At 52.9% G+C, this 22,668-nt stretch overlaps 1 protein-coding gene across 1 annotated transcript in view; it reads left to right on the top strand.

Annotated features, from left to right (window-relative positions):
• Positions 1 to 22,668, top strand: part of LOC138364632 (tripartite motif-containing protein 59-like) — a 99,074-nt gene that overhangs the window by 63,494 nt on the left and 12,912 nt on the right. Inside the window, exon 3 of the mRNA XM_069324589.1 lies at positions 9,062 to 9,208. Within this exon, the coding sequence (XP_069180690.1) occupies positions 9,062 to 9,208 (147 nt within the window). The remainder of the gene's footprint in view (positions 1 to 9,061; positions 9,209 to 22,668) is intronic.

Raw genomic sequence — 22,668 nt, 5'->3', positions numbered from 1 at the left:
CCTTCGAGATTTGTTACTTGTTTGTGACTCAATTCACCCAATCTACAGATGACATTGTTCGGGGTGCAGGCGGCTCGCACGTTGCAGGATAGGTTTAGGTTGTTGCAACGTGTTCGGTTGGTTGCTTCCCCAGATGCCCTGAGGCTGCCCCGTTTTGCTTATAGGGACCCAGACTTTGGGGTGTTGGTCACTTCGACCTTGGTTCAGTCTGCCCCCCCTTGTTCTTTCCCTGCTGTAATTCATTCAGTTCCTCACCCACCCACCCCCTGCTTCCGGCTCATAAGTGTCTGAGGGCTTCGGGGTCAGGGCAGGGTTCAGAGGTTTCTGAGACTAGGGCGGTTTCAGGGGTTGCCCCTTTCGGGGTGGAGATGGAGGCATTCAAGTCTGTTCCTCCAGCCATAGCTCCAGGGTCTGACCATTGGGCCCATTTTCTTTCTGCCATTCTGGCCGCCCCGGCTTTTTCTTTTGAGACCGGGGCTTTGGAGGACGACTCGCTCCCGAGGCCTGACGTGGAGGCTCCCGGGGTTGGGGAGGAGCTGGCTTGGGGGCCTTGGGCCCCGTTGGACCCTTGGAGGGTCGGAACACTCTACAAGTGAGGCTTACTGTTACAAGGAGTGGGGTTTTCCTTTCCCCCCTCTGCGTACGAGTTGGATTTAGGTTCGGCACCTCCCCGGGTTCGGTTCCGTGTCCTTGCAGGTCCTTCAGTTCCGTCCTTCCAGAGGTTTTCAGCTTCCCGCGTCTCGCCTGCTGAGGTGCGGGCGGCCATTGCGGCTTACCTCCTGCACGACCCGGAGTATGCCTCCATAATGGATCTATCTTCTTTCAGGTTTGGGGCTTCGTCTCTGTACCGGGTTTGTTATGAGGTTCAGGGTTCGTCCTGGCTTATGGACTGCCCTTTGTTCTCGCTGGATGCTTGGGAAGCCTTCTGTCGTACCCACACGCTTGAGTGGCGCGAGGCGTTGACTGTGGTCCAGGTTTACCTGGGGGGACGACTTTGAGCACCTTAATGAGTGCCTTTTTGCTCCGGCCCGTCTGCTGGATGTTGGCACGGTTCAGCTTCACGTGCAGGTTCCTTCCCTGTCTGTTGGCTGCGCTTGTGGCTGAGGACTTGCACACACGTGGCCTGTTGGCTGCGCTTGTGGCTGAGGACTTGTGCACACGTGGCCTGTTGGCTCCGCTTGTGGCTGAGGACTTGTGCACACGTGGCCTGTTGGCTGCACTTGTGGCTGAGGACTTGTGCACACGTGGCCTGTTGGCTGCGCTTGTGGCTGAGGACTTGTGCACACATGGCCTGTTGGCTGCGCTTGTGGCTGAGGACTTGTGCACACGTGGCCTGTTGGCTGCGCTTGTGGCTGAGGACTTGTGCACACGTGGCCTGTTGGCTGCGCTTGTGGCTGAGGACTTGTGCACACGTGGCCTGTTGGCTGCGCTTGTGGCTGAGGACTTGTGCACACGTGGCCTGTTGGCTGCACTTGTGGCTGAGGACTTGTGCACACGTGGCCTGTTGGCTGCGCTTGTGGCTGAGGACTTGCACACACGTGGCCTGTTGGCTGCGCTTGTGGCTGAGGACTTGCGCACACATGGCCTGTTGACTTCAGTCCTGCGTTTCTTTTCCCTCCTGGAGCTGTCTTCGGATTGGCTTGAGGATGTGGTGGAGGTGCTTGGGGCCGTTCCTTGGGTCTGGTGCTTTGGTCTCGGCTGGTCGTGCGTCGTGTGCACTTTTGAAGTTGTTTGCGACGATCCTGCGGGATGCACTGTCGTGGTTTTTTGCTGCACGTCTCTCGTGTCGACAGGTGGTTTGCGCTGCACGTCTCTTGTGTTGACAGGTGGTTTTCGCTTCCTCCTTGGAATCCGCTTGGGCCTTGGCTCTTAAACTGTCTTTGCCCTTTTGTCTTTTGATGTTTGCGGCCTCTGCGGTCAAGCAATATATGCGGGCAGCTTCTTCCAGCTGCTGCCCAATGTCTGACTTGTTGGTTCTCTGGGGTTCCCGGGTGGGTTCTTCCCAGAGGGGTCGTGCCAGGGCTCGTGGTTCTGCTCGAGTAGGCCACAGGTGCCAGTTTTGGAGCGATGCCACCTTCGGTCCCGGCTGCACCTGGTGCAGCCAGGTGCAACCTGGTGATCTTTTTGCGGTGATCGCTCTGTGCGCAGGTCTGATTCTCATAAGGGGCATCGGCCATTTTGCATTTTTTCTCGAGGCCTGTGGTGCTGTTGGGTGGCTCCTCCTCCTTAGGGGGGGGGGGGTTAGGGGCTGGCAGGGCAGGCCTCTTCTCCTGCGCTTTGTCAGGTCGTCTTGGAGTGAGTGAGCTTGGGCGAGGTCGAAATGACGACGTCTCTCAGGTGGGTTTCCTGCCGTTTCTGGTTCCGAAATGGGACTGTGTGGACCTGCGGTTCATTCTGGACTTGTCATGTCTGAACCCCTGGGTTTCCTGCCCCTCCTTTTGGATGACCACTCTGCCCCAGGTCCGGCTGCTGGTGGAGCCGGGTGCTTCGATGGTGTCCTTGGACCTCAAGGACGCGTATTGGCATGTCCCGATTCATCCTGGGTTCAGGGACTGGCTTGGTTTTGTTGTGGGGCGTCGGAGTTACTGCTTTCGTTGTCTCTCGTTCGGGTTGAACCTGGGGTCTCGCATGTTCACACGCTTTACCCGGGTCGTGGTGACCTGTATGCGTCTGTTAGGTGTTCAGGTGTTGGCCTACCTTGATGACTGGCTGGTTTGGGCTCCCAGTTGGTCCGTGTGTCTGCTCGCCAGGGGTTTAGTACTTTTCCAGCTAGCCGGGTTCGGGTTCCTGGTGAACTGGCAGAAGTCCCATCTGGTTCCCTCCCAGGTTCAGACCTGGCTGGGTCTTGTATGGGATTCTCAGACCACTTCCTTGTCTCTCCCTCTGGAGTCTCTCCTTCAGCTGCAGTCCCGTGTGTGTTTGTTTCTGGGGGGTTCCCTGGTCACTCGGAGGTTGCTCGAGGGTTTGTGTGGGAGTCTGAACTTTGCGATGATGGTCTACTCACCGGTCGGGTTTGGCTTTGTCGGCTGTTCTGGTTCCTTTGGGGACGTTCCTTTCGCCTCTTATGCGATCGCTGGGTTCGACCCCCGGGGGGGCCTTACGTCAGCTGCTGCATTGTCAGCTTCCTCTAAGGGTTTTTTCCGGGTTCATTGCCTTGGCGCCTATCCAAGCCATCGCTCGATGTGTTCATGGAAGCGTCATTTCTCGCCTGGGGCTTTGTGACCAGTGCTCACCAGGGCAGCCGGGGGCAGTGGGGTCCGTACTTCCGTTGGGCCCACAGCACGGTGTGGGTGTTCGCTGCGGTGGGGTTCGAGCTTCGGAGGGTTCAGGTCGCCCGCAGATCGACGATCCGGCTCCATTCGGACTGCTCCCTGGTGGTTCATTGCCTGAATTGAGGGGGTTCGATGCAGTCCTTGGCTCTTTGGGGTTGGTCGCTTCAGGTGACTCGTCTGCTGAGTTCTCGGAGTCTGGCTCTCCTGGGGGTTCACTTCCCGGGGGGGGGGGGGGTCCAATGTCCAGGTGAACGGCCTATCCCGGTTCGTTCGTTCCCCTGTCCACGGAATGGACGGTCGATGCTGACTCATTCAGTTGGCTTTGCCAGAAGTTCCGGTGCCCGTTCAGGTGAACCTCATCGCATCGGTGTGGTCGAGGCATCTTCCGTTATATGTGGCGCCCTTCCCCAACCATGAGGCCATCGGGATTGACACCTTCCACCAGGACTGGTGGAAGGTGTGGTGGTTCCTGTACCTCTTTGTCCCGGTTCAGCTGTTGCTCCAGGTTCTGGCTTGCTTAGAGACTTAACAGGGGCAAGTAGTCCTCTTGGCCCTGTGGTGGCTGGCCCAGCCGTAGTTTCAGGCGCTGCTTGCCCGGTGTCCGAATCCGGAGGTTTTCCGTGGCTCCGCCTCTTTCAATAGATCGGCCTGGTCCGTTACGAGACTGGTTCACTCCTCTCCTCAAGTCTTCGCATTTGGTGTTTTTGACTCCGGTTTATCACCATCTGTATGGTGATCAAGTGGCTTCATTAATGGTTTCCCACCTGCGGGCTTCTTCTCGGCGGCAGTATGAAGTTTCCCGGCGATCCTTCCGGTTCTTTTTGACTCTTCGTCTCTGTACTTTCCTTTCAGTTTGGGTGGTGGTGTTCTTTCTCTTGTGGTTGTTCCAGGACCGTCCTCTTATGCCGAATACTGTCGCCTCGTATCGTGGGTCGTTGGCGGAGCCGCTGCAGCTTGCTTTCGGTATAGATGTAACTTCTGTACAGTTTTGCAACCTGTCTCGCGCGTTGTTTCACATGAAGTACTAAAGGCACTAGACATGGAAGGGGCTGAGCATAGCATTGAGAAGGTTTTCAGGCTAGGCTGGTACAACAAAGACCGAGACCGAATGATAAAGATAGTGTTTGCAAACGAGAGCACATAGGAGAAGATCCTATCAAGGAAGAGCTCCCTGAAAAACATGGGAAAATTAAAAAATGTATTCCTCCAGAGAGACATGACAAGGGAGGAGAGAGCCGTGGCGGCAGAAGCAAGGAAGAGGCGCAGGGCGAGAGGGGAAAACCAGGAAGTCACAGCTCCCAACACAACACCCCCCAGAGGCGAGGGGGGAACCCACAACCAGCTACCCAGTAACACCAGAAGGGAGGACAACCCCGCCTCCCTCCTCTGCATAGAAAACCCCCCTACCCCAAACCCTCCCTGCCCCCACTCAAATGTTCAGCAAAATCTTCCTCCCCCCCCGCACCCAATTCCCACCCTTCTACCCCTCCCCTCCTCCCGAGTCCTCCCTCCCCCCTGTTCCTTCCTGTCCTCCCTCCTTTTTCACCCCATACCCTCCCTGTCCCTCCCCCTTCACTGGATCCCCCGCCCCTCATCCCAGTATCCTCTGAGACCCTGTTATCCACCTCACAGGTCCTCACACCCATGGAACAGCCTCCCCCACCAGCAGAACACTCACCAAGGAGGCGATTTGAGAAGGGACAGAAGAAAGTGAGTCTCAAAGCGATGTACACTAACATAGATGGAATTACAAATAAAGCAAATGAGCTTGGAGAACGGGTACTAGAGGAAAACCCAGACATAATAGCCCTCACAGAAACAAAGGTCACGAAAACAATAACAGATGCAGTGTTCCCACAGGACTATTATGTTATGAGGAAAGAGAGGGAAGGAAGAGGTGGGGGTGGTGTAGCTCTGCTGGTAAGAAAAGGCTGGGATTTTGAGGAGATGGATATTCAGGGCTGTGAAGGTTTCAGTGACTACATAGCAGGTACTGTAACAAATGGAGGGAAAAAAATTATAGTCGTAGTCATATATAATCCACCACCAAATGACAGAAGACCTAGACAGGAATATGATAGAAACAACATGGCCACCATTAACATAATAGAAAGAGCAGCTTCTGTTGCTAGCAGGAATGGATCTGGACTACTAATTATGGGAGACTTCAACCATGGGAAGATAGATAGGGAAGAACAGAGACCCGCATGGAGGACCAGAAACATGGAGAGCTAAGCTGCTGGACGTGGCAACAAGAAACTTTGTAAGCCAGCACATCAAAGAACCAACAAGAATGAGAGGAGAAGATGAACCAGCAATGCTTGATTTGATATTTACCCTAAATGAGTGGGATATAAGGGAAGTTAAGATGGAAGCGCCCTTGGGAATGAGTGACCACAGTGTATTGAACTTTGAGTACCTGGTAGAGCTAGGACTTATCTCCCCCAAAAAAGAACTAGGAATCAAAAGGCTGGCATACCGAAAGGGGAATTATGAACAGATGAGAAGTTTCCTAAGTGAAATACCTTGGGACACAGACCTCAGAGATAAGTCTGTAAGGGTATGATGGACTATGTTACCCAAAAGTGTCAGGAGGCAGTAAACAGGTTCATCCCGGCCCAAAGGGAAAAATCCGAGAAGCAACAGAAGAATCCATGGTATAATAGGGCATGTATGGTAGCGAAGAAACTGAACAAAAGGGCGTGGAGGAACTTCCGGAATAACAGAACACCAGAAAGCAGAGAGAGATACCAGAGAACCAGGAATGAGTACGTCAGGGTGAGAAGAGAAGCAGAGAAAAGTTTTGAAAATGATATAGCAAACAAAGCCAAGACCGAACCAAAGCTACTCCACAGTCACATCAGAAGGAAAACAACAGTGAAAGAACAGGTATTGAAACTTCGAACAGGCGAGGACAGGTATACAGAGAATGACAGAGAGGTGTGTGAAGAACTCAACAAGAGGTTCCAGGAGGTCTTCACAATAGAACAAGGTGAGGTCACTGTGCTAGGAGAAAGGGAGGTAAACCAGGCGGCCTTGGAAGAGTTCGAAATTACGAGAGAGGAGGTCAAGAGACACCTGCTGGATCTGGATGTTAGAAAGGCTGTTGGTCCAGATGGGATCTCACCATGGGTATTGAAAGAGTGTGCAGAGGCACTTTGCTTGCCACTCTCCATAGTGTATAGTAAGTCACTGGAGATGGGAGACCTACTAGAAATATGGAAGACGGCGAATGTGGTCCCAATATACAAAAAGGGCGACAGGCAAGAGGCACTGAACTACAGGCCAGTGTCCTTGACTTGTATACCATGCAAGGTGATGGAGAAGATCGTGAGAAAAAACCTGGTAACACATCTGGAGAGAAGGGACTTCGTGACAAATCGCCAACATAGGTTCAGGGAGGGTAAATCTTGCCTTACAGGCTTGATAGAATTCTACGATCAGGTGACAAAGATTAAGCAAGAAAGAGAGGGCTGGGCGGACTGCATTTTCTTGGATTGTCGGAAAGCCTTTGACACAGTACCGCATAAGAGGCTGGTATATAAGCTGGAGAGACAGGCAGGTGTAGCTGGTAAGGTGCTCCAGTGGATAAGGGAGTATCTAAGCAATAGGAAGCAGAGAGTTACGGTGAGGGGTGAGACCTCCGATTGGCGTGAAGTTACCAGTGGAGTCCCACAGGGCTCTGTACTCGGTCCTATCTTGTTTCTGATATATGTAAATGATCTCCCAGAGGGTATCGATTCATTTCTCTCAATGTTTGCGGACGATGCTAAAATTATGAGAAGGATTAAAACAGAAGAGGATTGTTTGAGGCTTCAAGAAGACCTAGACAAGCTGAAGGAATGGTCGAACAAATGTTTGTTAGAGTTTAACCCAACCAAATGTAATGTAATGAAGATAGGTGTAGGGAGCAGGAGGCCAGATACAAGGTATCATCTGTGAGAGGAAATTCTTCAGGAGTCAGAGAAGGAAAAAGACTTGGGGGTTGATATCACGCCAGACCTGTCTCCTGCAGCACATATCAAGCGGATAACATCAGCGGCATATGCCAGGCTGGCCAACATACGAACGGCATTCAGAACTTTGTATACCACATATGTCAGGCCAATCCTAGAGTATGCAGCCCCAGCATGGAGTCCATATCTAGTCAAGGATAAGACCAAACTGGAAAAGGCTCAAAGGTTTGCCACCAGACTAGTACCCGAGCTGAGAGGTATGAGCTACGAGGAGAGACTACGGGAATTAAACCTCACTTCGCTGGAAGACAGAAGAGTTAGGGGGGACATGATCACCACATTCAAGATTCTAAAGGGAATTGATAGGGTAGATAAAGACAGTCTATTTAGCACAAGGGGAACACGCACTAGGGGACACAGGTGGAAACTGAGTGCCCAAATGAGCCACAGAGATATTAGAAAGAACTTTTTTAGTGTCAGAGTCAAATGGAATGCATTAGGAAGTGATGTGGTGGAGGCTGACTCCATACACAGTTTCAAGTGTAGATATGATAGAACCCAATAGGCTCAGGAACTTATACACCTGCTGATTGATAGTTGAGAGGCGGGACCAAAGAGCCAAAGCTCAACCCCTGCAAGCACAATTAGGCGAGTACACACACACACACCTTCAGGTCAGTGTTTACTACAACTAAATAAAGACTTTGGGTCCAGAATATAGACAATGCTTCATCAGTTAGAACTAATGACTTGACTCATAACTAATATTATAACCCAAGTCTCAAGGCAGCATGTTATACTTGAGTCCTTCACATGTTGACCCATTTGTGTATGTCAGCATGTCTATTATCTCTTAACTCAGAGCCAGATGCTTCATTATAGTCCAGTTACTTTACTCAGAGCCTGATGCTTCATTATAGTCCAGTTACTTTACTCAGAGCCAGATGCTTCATTATAGTCCAGTTACTTTACTCAGAGCCAGATGCTTCATTATAGTCCAGTTACTTTACTCAGAGCCTGATGCTTCATTATAGTCCAGTTACTTTACTCAGAGCCTGATGCTTCATTATAGTCCAGTTACTTTACTCAGAGCCTGATGCTTCATTATTGTCCAGTTACTTTACTCAGAGCCAGATGCTTCATTATAGTCCAGTTACTTTACTCAGAGCCAGATGCTTCATTATAGTCCAGTTACTTTACTCAGAGCCAGATGGTTCATTATAGTCCAGTTACTCTACTCAGAGCCAGATGCTTCATTATAGTCCAGTAACTTTACTCAGAGCCAGATGCTTCATTATAGTCCAGTAACTTTACTCAGAGCCAGATGCTTCATTATAGTCCAGTTACTTTACTCAGAGCCAGATGCTTCATTATAGTCCAGTAACTTTACTCAGAGCCAGATGCTTCATTATAGTCCAGTAACTTTACTCAGAGCCAGATGCTTCATTATAGTCCAGTTACTTTACTCAGAGCCAGATGCTTCATTATAGTCCAGTAACTTTACTCAGAGCCTGATGCTTCATTCTAGTCCAGTTACTTTACTCAGAGCCAGATGCTTCATTATAGTCCAGTTACTTTACTCAGAGCCTGATGCTTCATTATAGTCCAGTTATTTTACTCAGAGCCAGATGCTTCATTATAGTCCAGTTACTTTACTCAGAGCCAGATGTTTCATTATAGTCCAGTTACTTTACTCAGAGCCTGATGCTTCATTATAGTCCAGTTACTTTACTCAGAGCCTGATGCTTCATTATAGTCCAGTTACTTTACTCAGAGCCTGATGCTTCATTATAGTCCAGCCTCCACCATTAATGTTAGTGTTGGTAATGACAGGTGCAGGAGACCATCAGGGAGGCCCTGGAGATGACGACCACAGAGACAGGTGCCACAGCTGACCCCGTACACCTGGGAGACTCGGACTCCAGCATCATGACTAAAGTTCAGGAAATCACTGGAGAAATCTCCCAGAAGGAAATAACAGTAAGTTTTTTTATTTTCTCTCATTGGTCATATCAAAATATATTAAGTTCCATTTTGAAGACAGGAAGACTGTTCTTAGGTTTATTGAGGTTTCCCTAAGTCAACTACTGACTTTCCTCAACATGCAATCTGCAGTCCAGCCTAACTCCTGGATAAATATTTACTGGTAGGTGAACAGAGGCATCAGATGAAAGGAAACATGTGAACTATTTCAGCTACAGGTCCAGCACCAACCCCCTGCCAGTAGAGAGGGGCTGGAACTTCAGGTCCAGCACCAACCCTCTGCCAGTAGAGGGGGCTGGAGCTACAGGTCCAGCACCAACCCCCTGCCAGTAGAGGGGGGCTGGAGCTACAAGTCCAGCACCAACCCCCTGCCAGTAGAGGGGGGCTGGAGCTACAGGTCCAGCACCAACCCCCTGCCAGTAGAGGGAGGCTGGAGCTACAGGACCAGCACCAACCCCCTGCCAGTAGAGGGGGGCTGGAGCTACAGGTCCAGCACCAACCCCCTGCCAGTAGAGGGGGGCTGGAGCTACAGGACCAGCACCAACCCCCTGCCAGTAGAGGGGGGCTGGAGCTACAGGTCCAGCACCAACCCCTTGCCAGTAGAGGGGGGCTGGAGCTACAGGTCCAGCACCAACCCCCTGCCAGTAGAGGGAGGCTGGAGCTACAGGTCCAGCACCAACCCCCTGCCAGTAGAGGGGGGCTGGAGCTACAGGTCCAGCACCAACCCCCTGCCAGTAGAGGGGGGCTGGAGCTACCGGACCAGCACCAACCCCCTGCCAGTAGAGGGGGGCTGGAGCTACAGGACCAGCACCAACCCCCTGCCAGTAGAGGGGGGCTGGAGCTACAGGACCAGCACCAACCCCCTGCCAGTAGAGGGGGGGCTGGAGCTACAGGTCCAGCACCAACCCCCTGCCAGTAGAGGGAGGCTGGAGCTACAGGTCCAGCACCAACCCCCTGCCAGTAGAGGGGGGGCTGGAGCTACAGGTCCAGCACCAACCCCCTGCCAGTAGAGGGGGGCTGGAGCTATATGTCCAGCACCAACCCCCCTGCCAGTAGAGGGGGGCTGGAGCTACAGGTCCAGCACCAACCCCCTGCCAGTAGAGGGAGGCTGGAACTACAGGACCAGCACCAACCCCCTGCCAGTAGAGGGGGGCTGGAGCTACAGGACCAGCACCAACCCCCTGCCAGTAGAGGGGGGCTGGAGCTACAGGTCCAGCCCCAACCACCTGCCAGTAGAGGGGGGCTGGAGCTACAGGTCCAGCCCCAACCCCCTGCCAGTAGAGGGGGGCTGGAGCTACAGGTCCAGCCCCAACCACCTGCCAGTAGAGGGGGGCTGGAGCTACAGGTCCAGCCCCAACCCCCTGCCAGTAGAGGGGGGCTGGAGCTACAGGTCCAGCACCAACCCCCTGCCAGTAGAGGGGGGCTGGAGCTACAGGTCCAGCACCAAACCCCTGCCAGTAGAGGGGGGCTGGAGCTACAGGACCAGCACCAACCCCCTGCCAGTAGAGGGGGGCTGGAGCTACAGGACCAGCACCAACCCCCTGCCAGTAGAGGGGGGCTGGAGCTACAGGTCCAGCCCCAACCACCTGCCAGTAGAGGGGGGGCTGGAGCTACAGGTCCAGCCCCAACCCCCTGCCAGTAGAGGGGGGCTGGAGCTACAGGACCAGCACCAACCCCCTGCCAGTAGAGGGGGGCTGGAGCTGCAGGTCCAGCCCCAACCCCCTGCCAGTAGAGGGGGGCTGGAGCTACAGGTCCAGCCCCAACCACCTGCCAGTAGAGGGGGGGCTGGAGCTACAGGTCCAGCCCCAACCCCCTGCCAGTAGAGGGGGGCTGGAGCTACAGGACCAGCACCAACCCCCTGCCAGTAGAGGGGGGCTGGAGCTGCAGGTCCAGCCCCAACCCCCTGCCAGTAGGGGGGGGCTGGAGCTACAGGTCCAGCCCCAGCCACCTGCCAGTAGAGGGGGACTGGAGCTACAGGTCCAGCCCCAACCCCATGCCAGTAGAGGGGGGCTGGAGCTACAGGTCCAGCCCCAACCACCTGCCAGTAGAGGGGGGCTGGAGCTACAGGACCAGCACCAACCCCCTGCCAGTAGAGGGGGGCTGGAGCTACAGGACCAACACCAACCCCCTGCCAGTAGAGGGGGGCTGGAGCTACAGGTCCAGCACCAACCCCCTGCCAGTAGAGGGGGGGCTGGAGCTACAGGTCCAGCACCAACCCCCTGCCAGTAGAGGGGGGGGGGGGGGGGGGCTGGAGCTACAGGTCCAGCACCAACCCCCTGCCAGTAGAGGGGGGCTGGAGCTACAGGACCAGCACCAACCCCCTGCCAGTAGAGGGGGGCTGGAGCTACAGGTCCAGCACCAATCCCCCCTGTCAGGGGGTTGGTTGTAGTAGGTGTGTTGTGGTGGTTGTTAATGTGCTGGTTGTGGTAGGTGTGTTGTGATGGTTGTTAATGTGCTGGTTGTGTAGGTGTGTTGTGGTGGTTGTTAATGTGCTGGTTGTGGTAGGTGTGTTGTGGTGGTTGTTAATGTGCTGGTTGTGGTAGGTGTGTTGTGGTGGTTGTTAATGTGCAGGTTGTGGTAGGAGTGTTGTGGTGGTTGTTAATGTGCTGGTTGTGGTAGGTGTGTTGTGGTGGTTGTTAATGTGCAGGTTGTGGTAGGAGTGTTGTGGTGGTTGTTAATGTGCTGGTTGTGGTAGGTGTGTTGTGGTGGTTGTTAATGTGCTGGTTGTGGTAGGAGTGTTGTGGTGGTTGTTAATGTGCTGGTTGTGGTAGGTGTGTTGTGGTGGTTGTTAATGTGCTGGTTGTGGTAGGAGTGTTGTGCTGGTTGTGGTAGGTGTGTTGTGGTGGTTGTTAATGTGCTGGTTGTTGTAGGTGTGTTGTGGTGGTTGTTAATGTGCTGGTTGTGGTAGTTGTGTTGTGGTTGTTGTTATTATGCTGGTAGTATGTGTGGTGGTTGTGTGTGTGTGTGTGGTGGTTGTGTGTGTGTGTCGTGGTTGTGAGTGTGGTGGTTGTGAGTGTGGTGGTTGTGTGTGTGTGTGGTGGTTGTGTGTGTGTGTGGTGGTTGTGAGTGTGGTGGTTGTGAGTGTGGTGGTTGTGAGTGTGGTGGTTGTGAGTGTGGTGGTTGTGAGTGTGGTGGTTGTGAGTGTGGTGGTTGTGAGTGTGTGGTGTGTGTGTGGTGGTTGTGTGTGTGTGTGTGTGGTGGTTGTGTGTGTGTGGTGGTTGTGTGTGTGTGTGTGGTGGTTGTGTGTGTGGTGGTTGTGAGTGTGGTGGTTGTGAGTGTGGTGGTTGTGTGTGTGTGGTGGTTGCGTGTGTGTGTGGGTGTTGTGTGTGTGTGTGGTGGTTGTGTGTGTGGTGGTTGTGTGTGTGTGTGGTGGTTGTGTGTGTGGTGGTTGTGTGTGTGTGGTGGTTGTGTGTGTGTGGTGGTTGTGTGTGTGGTGGTTGTGAGTGTGGTGGTTGTGTGTGTGTGTGTGTGTGTGTGTGGTGGTTGTGTGAGTGTGGTGGTTGTGAGTGTGGTGGTTGTGAGTGTGGTGGTTGTGTGTGTGGTGGTTGTGTGTGTGGTGGGTGGTTGCGAGTGTGGTGGTTGTGAGTGTGGTGGTTGTGGGTGTGGTGGTTGTGGGTGTGGTGGTTGTGAGTGTGTGGTGGTTGTGAGTGTGTGGTGGTTGTGTGTGTGTGGTGGTTGTGAGTGTGGTGGTTGTGTGTGTGGTGGTTGTGTAAGTGTGGTGGTTGTGTGTGTGTGGTGGTTTTGTGTGTGTGTGGTGGTTGTGTGTGTGGTGGTTGTGAGTGTGGTGGTTGTGTGTGTGTGGTGGTTGTGTGTGTGGTGGTTGTGTGAGTGTGGTGGTTGTGTGTGTGTGGTGGTTGTGTGTGGTGGTTGTGAGTGTGGTGGTTGTGTGTGTGTGGTGGTTGTGTGTGTGTGGTGGTTGTGTGTGTGTGGCGGTTGTGTGTGTGTGTGGTGGTTGTGTGTATGTGGTGGTTGTGTGTGTGTGGTGGTTGTGAGTGTGGTGGTTGTGAGTGTGGTGGTTGTGTGTGGTGGTTGTGAGTGGTGGTTGTGTGTGTGATGGTTGTGTGTGTGGTGGTTGTGTGTGTGGTGGTTGTGAGTGCGGTGGTTGTGAGTGCGGTGGTTGTGTGTGTGATGGTTGTGTGTGTAGTGGTTGTGTGTGTGGTGGTTGTGAGTGTGGTGGTTGTGAGTGTGGTGGTTGTGTGTGTGGTGGTTGTGAGTGTGGTGGTTGTGAGTGTGGTGGTTGTGAGTGTGGTGGTTGTAAGTGTGGTGGTTGTGTGTGTGTGGTGGTTTTGTGTGGTGGTTGTGAGTGCGGTGGTTGTGTGTGTGATGGTTGTGTGTGTAGTGGTTGTGTGTGTGGTGGTTGTGAGTGTGGTGGTTGTGAGTGTGGTGGTTGTGTGTGTGGTGGTTGTGAGTGTGGTGGTTGTGTGTGGTGGTTGTGAGTGTGGTGGTTGTGTGTGGTGGTTGTGAGTGTGGTGGTTGTGAGTGTGGTGGTTGTGTGTGTGGTGGTTGTGAGTGTGGTGGTTGTGTGTGGTGGTTGTGAGTGTGGTGGTTGTGAGTGTGGTGGTTGTGAGTGTGGTGGTTGTGTGTGTGGTGGTTGTGAGTGTGGTGGTTGTGTGTGTGTGGTGGTTGTGTGTGTGTGGTGGTTTTGTGTGTGTGTGGTGGTTGTGTGTGTGGTGGTTGGGAGTGTGGTGGTTGTGTGTGGTGGTTGTGAGTGTGGTGGTTGTGTGTGGTGGTTGTGAGTGTGGTGGTTGTGAGTGTGGTGGTTGTGAGTGTGGTGGTTGTGTGTGTGTGGTGGTTGTGAGTGTGGTGGTTGTGTGTGTGGTGGTTGTGAGTGCGGTGGTTGTGTGTGTGGTGGTTGTGTGTGTGGTGGTTGTGTGTGTGTGGTGGTTGTGTGTGTGGTGGTTTTGTGTGTGGTGGTTGTGTGTGTGTGGTGGTTGTGTGTGTGTGGTGGTTGTGTGTGTGGTGGTTGTGTGTGTGTGGTGGTTGTGAGTGTGTGGTGGTTGTGTGTGTGGTGGTTGTGAGTGTGGTGGTTGTGAGTGTGGTGGTTGTGAGTGTGGTGGTTGTGAGTGTGGTGGTTGTGTGTGTGGTGGTTGTGTGTGTGGTGGTTGTGTGTGTGGTGGTTGTGAGTGTGGTGGTTGTGAGTGTGGTGGTTGTGTGTGTGTGTGGTGGTTGTGTGTGTGTGGTGGTTGTGTGTGTGTGGTGGTTGTGAGTGTGTGGTGGTTGTGTGTGTGTGGTGGTTGTGAGTGTGGTGGTTGTGTGTGTGGTGGTTGTGAGTGTGGTGGTTGTGAGTGTGGTGGTTGTGAGTGTGGTGGTTGTGAGTGTGTGGTGGTTGTGTGTGTGGTGGTTGTGAGTGTGGTGGTTGTGAGTGTGGTGGTTTTGTGTGTGGTGGTTGTGTGTGTGTGTGGTGGTTGTGTGTGTGGTGGTTGTGTGTGTGGTGGTTGTGAGTGTGGTGGTTGTGTGTGTGTGGTGGTTGTGTGTGTGTGGTGGTTGTGTGTGTGGTGGTTTTGTGTGTGGTGGTTGTGTGTGTGGTGGTTGTGTGTGTGTGGTGGTTGTGAGTGTGTGGTGGTTGTGTGTGTGGTGGTTGTGTGTGTGGTGGTTGTGAGTGTGGTGGTTGTGAGTGTGGTGGTTGTGAGTGGGGTGGTTGTGTGTGTGTGGTGGTTGTGTGTGTGGTGGTTGTGTGTGTGTGGTGGTTGTGAGTGTGTGGTGGTTGTGTGTGTGTGGTGGTTGTGTGTGTGTGGTGGTTGTGAGTGTGGTGGTTGTGAGTGTGGTGGTTGTGAGTGTGGTGGTTGTGTGTGTGGTGCTTGTGTGTGTGGTGGTTGTGGGTGTGGTGGTTGTGAGTGTGGTGGTTGTGAGTGTGTGGTGGTTGTGTGTGTGTGGTGGTTGTGTGTGTGTGTGTAGTGGTTGTGTGTGTGTGGTGGTTGTGTGTGTGTGTGTGTGGTGGTTGTGGGTGTGGTGGTTGTGTCTGTGGTGGTTGTGAGTGTGGTGGTTGTGTGTGTGTGGTGGTTGTGTGTGTGTGGTGGTTGTGTGTGTGTGGTGGTTGTGTGTGTGTGTGGTGGTTGTGTGTGTGTGGTGGTTGTGTGTGTGGTGGTTGTGAGTGTGGTGGTTGTGTGTGTGTGTGTGTGTGTGTGTGTGTGGTTGTGTGAGTGTGGTGATTGTGAGTGTGGTGATTGTGAGTGTGGTGGTTGTGAGTGTGGTGGTTGTGTGTGTGGTGGTTGTGTGTGTGGTGGTTGTGAGTGTGGTGGTTGTGAGTGTGGTGGTTGTGAGTGTGGTGGTTGTGGGTGTGGTGGTTGTGGGTGTGGTGGTTGTGAGTGTGGGGATTGAGTGTGTGGTGGTTGTGAGTGTGTGGTGGTTGTGTGTGTGTGGTGGTTGTGAGTGTGGTGGTTGTGTGTGTGGTGGTTGTGTAAGTGTGGTGGTTGTGTGTGTGTGGTGGTTTTGTGTGTGTGTGGTGGTTGTGTGTGTGGTGGTTGTGAGTGTGGTGGTTGTGTGGTGGTTGTGAGTGTGGTGGTTGTGTGTGTGTGGTGGTTGTGTGTGTGGTGGTTGTGTGAGTGTGGTGGTTGTGTGTGTGTGGTGGTTGTGTGTGGTGGTTGTGTGTGTGTGGTGGTTGTGTGTGTGGTGGTTGTGTGAGTGTGGTGGTTGTGTGTGTGTGGTGGTTGTGTGTGGTGGTTGTGAGTGCGGTGGTTGTGAGTGCGGTGGTTGTGTGTGTGATGGTTGTGTGTGTGGTGGTTGTGTGTGTGGTGGTTGTGAGTGTGGTGGTTGTGAGTGTGGTGGTTGTGTGTGTGGTGGTTGTGAGTGTGGTGGTTGTGAGTGTGGTGGTTGTGAGTGTGGTGGTTGTGTGTGTGGTGGTTGTGAGTGTGGTGGTTGTGAGTGTGGTGGTTGTAAGTGTGGTGGTTGTGTGTGTGTGGTGGTTTTGTGTGTGTGTGGTGGTTGTGTGTGTGGTGGTTGTGAGTGTGGTGGTTGTGTGTGGTGGTTGTGAGTGTGGTGGTTGTGAGTGTGGTGGTTGTGTGTGTGGTGGTTGTGAGTGTGGTGGTTGTGTGTGTGTGGTGGTTGTGAGTGTGGTGGTTGTGTGTGTGGTGGTTGTGAGTGTGGTGGTTGTGAGTGTGGTGGTTGTGTGTGTGTGGTGGTTGTGTGTGTGGTGGTTGTGAGTGTGGTGGTTGTGAGTGTGGTGGTTGTGTGTGTGTGGTGGTTGTGTGTGTGGTGGTTGTGTGTGTGGTGGTTGTGTGTGTGTGGTGGTTGTGAGTGTGGTGGTTGTGAGTGTGGTGGTTGTGTGTGTGGTGGTTGTGAGTGTGGTGGTTGTGAGTGTGGTGGTTGTGAGTGTGGTGGTTGTGTGTGTGGTGGTTGTGTGTGTGGTGGTTGTGAGTGTGGTGGTTGTGAGTGTGGTGGTTGTGAGTGTGGTGGTTGTGTGTGTGTGTGGTGGTTGTGTGTGTGTGGTGGTTGTGAGTGTGTGGTGGTTGTGTGTGTGTGGTGGTTGTGAGTGTGGTGGTTGTGTGTGTGGTGGTTGTGAGTGTGGTGGTTGTGAGTGTGGTGGTTGTGAGTGTGTGGTGGTTGTGAGTGTGGTGGTTGTGAGTGTGGTGGTTGTGAGTGTGGTGGTTGTGTGTGTGGTGGTTGTGTGTGTGGTGGTTGTGTGTGTGTGGTGGTTGTGAGTGTGGTGGTTGTGAGTGTGGTGGTTGTGTGTGTGGTGGTTGTGAGTGTGGTGGTTGTGAGTGTGGTGGTTGTGAGTGTGGTGGTTGTGAGTGTGGTGGTTGTGAGTGTGGTGGTTGTGTGTGTGGTGGTTGTGTGTGTGGTGGTTGTGAGTGTGGTGGTTGTGAGTGTGGTGGTTGTGAGTGTGGTGGTTGTGTGTGTGTGTGGTGGTTGTGTGTGTGGTGGTTGTGTGTGTGTGGTGGTTGTGAGTGTGTGGTGGTTGTGTGTGTGTGGTGGTTGTGAGTGTGGTGGTTGTGTGTGTGGTGGTTGTGAGTGTGGTGGTTGTGAGTGTGGTGGTTGTGAGTGTGTGGTGGTTGTGAGTGTGGTGGTTGTGAGTGTGGTGGTTGTGAGTGTGGTGGTTGTGTGTGTGTGGTGGTTGTGTGTGTGGTGGTTGTGTGTGTGGTGGTTGTGAGTGTGGTGGTTGTGAGTGTGGTGGTATTGTGTGTGTGTGGTGGTTGTGTGTGTGGTGGTTGTGTGTGTGGTGGTTGTGAGTGTGGTGGTTGTGTGTGTGTGGTGGTTGTGTGTGACGTGGTTGTGTGTGTGGTGGTTGTGTGTGTGGTGGTTTTGTGTGTGGTGGTTGTGTGTGTGGTGGTTGTGTGTGTGGTGGTTGTGAGTGTGGTGGTTGTGAGTGTGGTGGTTGTGAGTGTGGTGGTTGTGTGTGTGGTGGTTGTGAGTGTGGTGGTTGTGTGTGTGGTGGTTGTGAGTGTGGTGGTTGTGAGTGTGGTGGTTGTGTGTGTGGTGGTTGTGAGTGTGGTGGTTGTGTGTGTGGTGGTTGTGAGTGTGGTGGTTGTGAGTGTGGTGGTTGTGAGTGTGGTGGTTGTGAGTGTGGTGGTTGTGAGTGTGGTGGTTGTGTGTGTGGTGGTTGTGAGTGTGGTGGTCGTGAGTGTGGTGGTCGTGTGTGTGGTGGTCGTGTGTGTGTGGTGGTTGTGTGTGTGTGGTGGTTGTGTGTGTGTGGTGGTTGTGTGTGCGGTGGTTGTGAGTGTGGTGGTTGTGAGTGTGTGGTGGTTGTGTGTGTGGTGGTTGTGAGTGTGGTGGTTGTGAGTGTGTGGTGGTTGTGTGTGTGTGGTGGTTGTGAGTGTGGTGGTTGTGTGTGTGTGGTGGTTGTGAGTGTGGTGGTTTTGTGTGTGGTGGTTGTGTGTGTGTGGTGGTTGTGAGTGTGTGGTGGTTGTGTGTGTGTGGTGGTTGTGAGTGTGTGGTGGTTGTGTGTGTGGTGGTTGTGTGTGTGGTGGTTGTGAGTGTGGTGGTTGTGAGTGTAGTGGTTGTGAGTGTGGTGGTTGTGAGTGTGGTGGTTGTGTGTGTGTGGTGGTTGTGTGTGTGTGGTGGTTGTGTGTGTGGTGGTTGTGAGTGGTGGTTGTGTGTGTGGTGGTTGTGAGTGTGGTGGTTGTGAGTGTGGTGGTTGTGTGTGTGGTGGTTGTGTGTGTGTGGTGGTTGTGTGTGTGTGGTGGTTGTGAGTGTGGTGATTGTGTGTGTGTGGTGGTTGTGTGAGTGTGGTGGTTGTGTGTGTCGGAAAATCCGACACCATTTAATATATCATACAGACAGATAATAGCTGTGTTGTATAAACAAGTTAACCCATAGAAAACGTAACTTGTAGTGGAATTACCGTCTAAAGAAAACGGGATATCATCACCACATACTATTATAATTCACCACCTATTATGGTGGGAATTATTATTAAATACATTAGTCTTTGGACTTTACCATCATAAAAACATCTTATATAAATTAACTTAATTATCAATATTATTATGTTGTGAGTGTGGTGGTTGTGAGTGTGGTGGTTGTGAGTGTGGTGGTTGTGAGTGTGGTGGTTGTGTGTGTGGTGGTTGTGAGTGTGGTGGTTGTGAGTGTGGTGGTTGTGTGTGGTGGTTGTGAGTGTGGTGGTTGTGTGTGTGGTGGTTGTGAGTGTGGTGGTTGTGAGTGTGGTGGTTGTGTGTGTGGTGGTTGTGAGTGTGGTGGTTGTGAGTGTGGTGGTTGTGAGTGTGGTGGTTGTGTGTGTGTGGTGGTTGTGTGTGTGTGGTGGTTGTGTGTGTGGTGGTTGTGTGTGTGTGGTGGTTGTGTGTGTGTGGTGGTTGTGTGTGTGGTGGTTGTGTGTGTGGTGGTTGTGTGTGTGGTGGTTGTGTGTGTGGTGGTTGTGAGTGTGGTGGTTGTGTGTGTGGTGGTTGTGAGTGTGGTGGTTGTGAGTGTGGTGGTTGTGAGTGTGGTGGTTGTGTGTGTGGTGGTTGTGTGTGTGGTGGTTGTGAGTGTGGTGGTTGTGAGTGTGGTGGTTGTGTGTGTGGTGGTTGTGAGTGTGGTGGTTGTGAGTGTGTGGTGGTTGTGTGTGTGGTGGTTGTGTGTGTGGTGGTTGTGTGTGTGTGGTGGTTGTGTGTGTGTGGTGGTTGTGTGTGTGGTGGTTGTGTGTGTGGTGCGGTGGTTGTGTGTGTGTGGTGGTTGTGTGTGTGTGGTGGTTGTGTGTGTGTGGTGGTTGTGTGTGTGTGGTGGTTGTGTGTGTGTGGTGGTTGTGTGTGTGGTGGTTGTGAGTGTGGTGGTTGTGAGTGTGGTGGTTGTGAGTGTGGTGGTTGTGTGTGTGTGGTGGTTGTGTGTGTGGTGGTTGTGTGTGTGGTGGTTGTGTGTGTGGTGGTTGTGTGTGTGGTGGTTGTGAGTGTGGTGGTTGTGTGTGTGTGGTGGTTGTGTGTGTGTGGTGGTTGTGTGTGTGGTGGTTGTGTGTGTGTGGTGGTTGTGTGTGTGGTGGTTGTGTGTGTGGTGGTTGTGTGTGTGGTGGTTGTGAGTGTGGTGGTTGTGAGTGTGGTGGTTGTGAGTGTGGTGGTTGTGAGTGTGGTGGTAGTGAGTGTGGTGGTTGTGTGTGTGGTGGTTGTGTGTGTGGTGGTTGTGAGTGTGGTGGTTGTGAGTGTGGTGGTTGTGAGTGTGGTGGTTGTGAGTGTGGTGGTTGTGTGTGTGGTGGTTGTGTGTGTGGTGGTTGTGTGTGTGGTGGTTGTGAGTGTGGTGGTTGTGTGTGTGGTGGTTGTGAGTGTGGTGGTTGTGAGTGTGGTGGTTGTGAGTGTGTGGTGGTTGTGAGTGTGTGGTGGTTGTGTGTGTGGTGGTTGTGTGTGTGTGGTGGTTGTGTGTGTGGTGGTTGTGTGTGTGGTGGTTGTGAGTGTGGTGGTTGTGAGTGCGGTGGTTGTGAGTGTGGTGGTTGTGTGTGTGATGGTTGTGTGTGTGGTGGTTGTGTGTGTGATGGTTGTGTGTGTGGTGGTTGTGTGTGTGGTGGTTGTGTGTGTGTGGTGGTTGTGTGTGTGGTGGTTGTGTGTGTGTGGTGGTTGTGTGTGTGTGGTGGTTGTGTGTGTGGTGGTTGTGTGTGTGGTGGTTGTGTGTGTGGTGGTTGTGAGTGTGGTGGTTGTGAGTGTGGTGGTTGTGTGTGTGGTGGTTGTGTGTGTGGTGGTTGTGTGTGTGGTGGTTGTGAGTGTGGTGGTTGTGAGTGTGGTGGTTGTGTGTGTGGTGGTTGTGTGTGTGGTGGTTGTGAGTGTGGTGGTTGTGTGTGTGGTGGTTGTGTGTGTGTGGTGGTTGTGTGTGTTGTGGTTGTGTGTGTGGTGGTTGTGAGTGTGGTGGTTGTGAGTGTGGTGAGTGTGGTGGTTGTGTGTGTGTGGTGGTTGTGTGTGGTGGTTGTGAGTGTGGTGGTTGTGTGTGTGTGGTGGTTGTGTGTGGTGGTTGTGTGTGTGGTGGTTGTGAGTGTGTGGTGGTTGTGAGTGTGTGGTGGTTGTGTGTGTGTGGTGGTTGTGTGTGTGGTGGTTGTGTGTGTGGTGGTTGTGTGTGTGTGTGGTGGTTGTGTGTGTGGTGGTTGTGTGTGTGGTGGTTGTGAGTGTGGTGGTTGTGAGTGTGGTGAGTGTGGTGGTTGTGTGTGTGTGGTGGTTGTGTGTGGTGGTTGTGTGTGTGGTGGTTGTGAGTGTGTGGTGGTTGTGTGTGTGTGGTGGTTGTGTGTGTGGTGGTTGTGTGTGTGGTGGTTGTGAGTGTGGTGGTTGTGTGTGTGTGGTGGTTGTGTGTGTGTGGTGGTTGTGTGTGTGTGGTGGTTGTGTGTGTGGTGGTTGTGTGTGTGGTGGTTGTGAGTGTGGTGAGTGTGGTGGTTGTGTGTGTGTGGTGGTTGTGTGTGCGGTGGTTGTGTGTGTGTGGTGGTTGTGTGTGTGTGGTGGTTGTGTGTGTGTGGTGGTTGTGTGTGTGGTGGTTGTGTGTGTGGTGGTTATGAGTGTGGTGGTTGTGAGTGTGGTGGTTGTGAGTGTGGTGAGTGTGGTGGTTGTGTGTGTGTGGTGGTTGTGTGTGGTGGTTGTGTGTGTGGTGGTTGTGAGTGTGGTGGTTGTAAGTGTGGTGGTTGTAAGTGTGGTGAGTGTGGTGGTTGTGTGTGTGTGGTGGTTGTGTGTGGTGGTTGTGAGTGTGTGGTGGTTGTGTGTGTGGTGGTTGTGTGTGTGTGGTGGTTGTGTGTGTGTGGTGGTTGTGTGTGTGGTGCTTGTGAGTGTGGTGGTTGTGAGTGTGGTGGTTGTGTGTGTGTGGTGGTTGTGTGTGGTGGTTGTGTGTGTGGTGGTTGTGAGTGTGTGGTGGTTGTGTGTGTGTGGTGGTTGTGTGTGGTGGTGGTTGTGTGTGTGGTGGTTGTGTGTGTGGTGGTTGTGAGTGTGGTGGTTGTGTGTGTGTGGTGGTTGTGTGTGTGTGGTGGTTGTGTGTGTGTGGTGGTTGTGTGTGTGTGGTGGTTGTGTGTGGTGGTTGTGTGTGGTGGTTGTGTGTGTGGTGGTTGTGTGTGTGGTGGTTGTGAGTGTGGTGGTTGTGAGTGTGGTGGTTGTGTGTGTGTGGTGGTGTGTGTGTGGTGGTTGTGTGTGGTGGTTGTGTGTGTGTGGTGGTTGTGTGTGTGTGGTGGTTGTGTGTGTGGTGGTTGTGTGTGTGTGGTGGTTGTGAGTGTGGTGGTTGTGTGTGTGGTGGTTGTGTGTGTGGTGGTTGTGTGTGTGTGGTGGTTGTGTGTGTGTGGTGGTTGTGTGTGTGGTGGTTGTGTGTGTGTGGTGGTTGTGTGTGTGGTGGTTGTGAGTGTGGTGGTTGTGTGTGTGTGGTGGTTGTGTGTGTGTGGTGGTTGTGTGTGTGGTGGTTGTGTGTGTGTGGTGGTTGTGTGTGTGTGGTGGTTGTGTGTGTGGTGGTTGTGTGTGTGGTGGTTGTGAGTGTGGTGGTTGTGTGTGTGTGGTGGTTGTGTGTGTGTGGTGGTTGTGTGTGTGTGGTGGTTGTGAGTGTGGTGGTTGTGTGTGTGGTGGTTGTGAGTGTGGTGGTTGTGTGAGTGGTGGTTGTGTGAGTGGTGGTTGTGTGTGTGTGTGGTGGTTGTGAGTGTGGTGGTTGTGTATGTGGTGGTTGTGAGTGTGGTGGTTGTGTGTGTGGTGGTTGTGAGTGTGGTGGTTGTGTGTGTGGTGGTTGTGAGTGTGGTGGTTGTGTGAGTGGTGGTTGTGTGAGTGGTGGTTGTGTGTGTGTGTGGTGGTTGTGAGTGTGGTGGTTGTGTATGTGGTGGTTGTGAGTGTGGTGGTTGTGTATGTGGTGGTTGTGTGAGTGTGGTGGTTGTGTGTGTGTGGTGGTTGTGAGTGTGGTGGTTGTGTGAGTGTGGTGGTTGTGTGTGTGGTGGTTGTGAGTGTGTGGTGGTTGTGTGTGTGGTGGTTGTGTGTGTGGTGGTTGTGTGTGTGGTGGTTGTGTGTGTGGTGGTTGTGTGAGTGTGGTGGTTGTGAGTGTGGTTGAAGTAGAGGTTGTGGTGTGTGTACTCACCTAATTGTACTTCCAGGGCTTGAGCTCCG

Source organism: Procambarus clarkii, chromosome 14, assembly GCF_040958095.1.
Source record: "Procambarus clarkii isolate CNS0578487 chromosome 14, FALCON_Pclarkii_2.0, whole genome shotgun sequence".
NCBI classification, from domain to species: Eukaryota; Metazoa; Arthropoda; class Malacostraca; order Decapoda; family Cambaridae; genus Procambarus; species Procambarus clarkii.
Note: the sequence above shows the minus strand (reverse complement) of the source record. Positions and strands in the feature narration are given on the sequence as shown.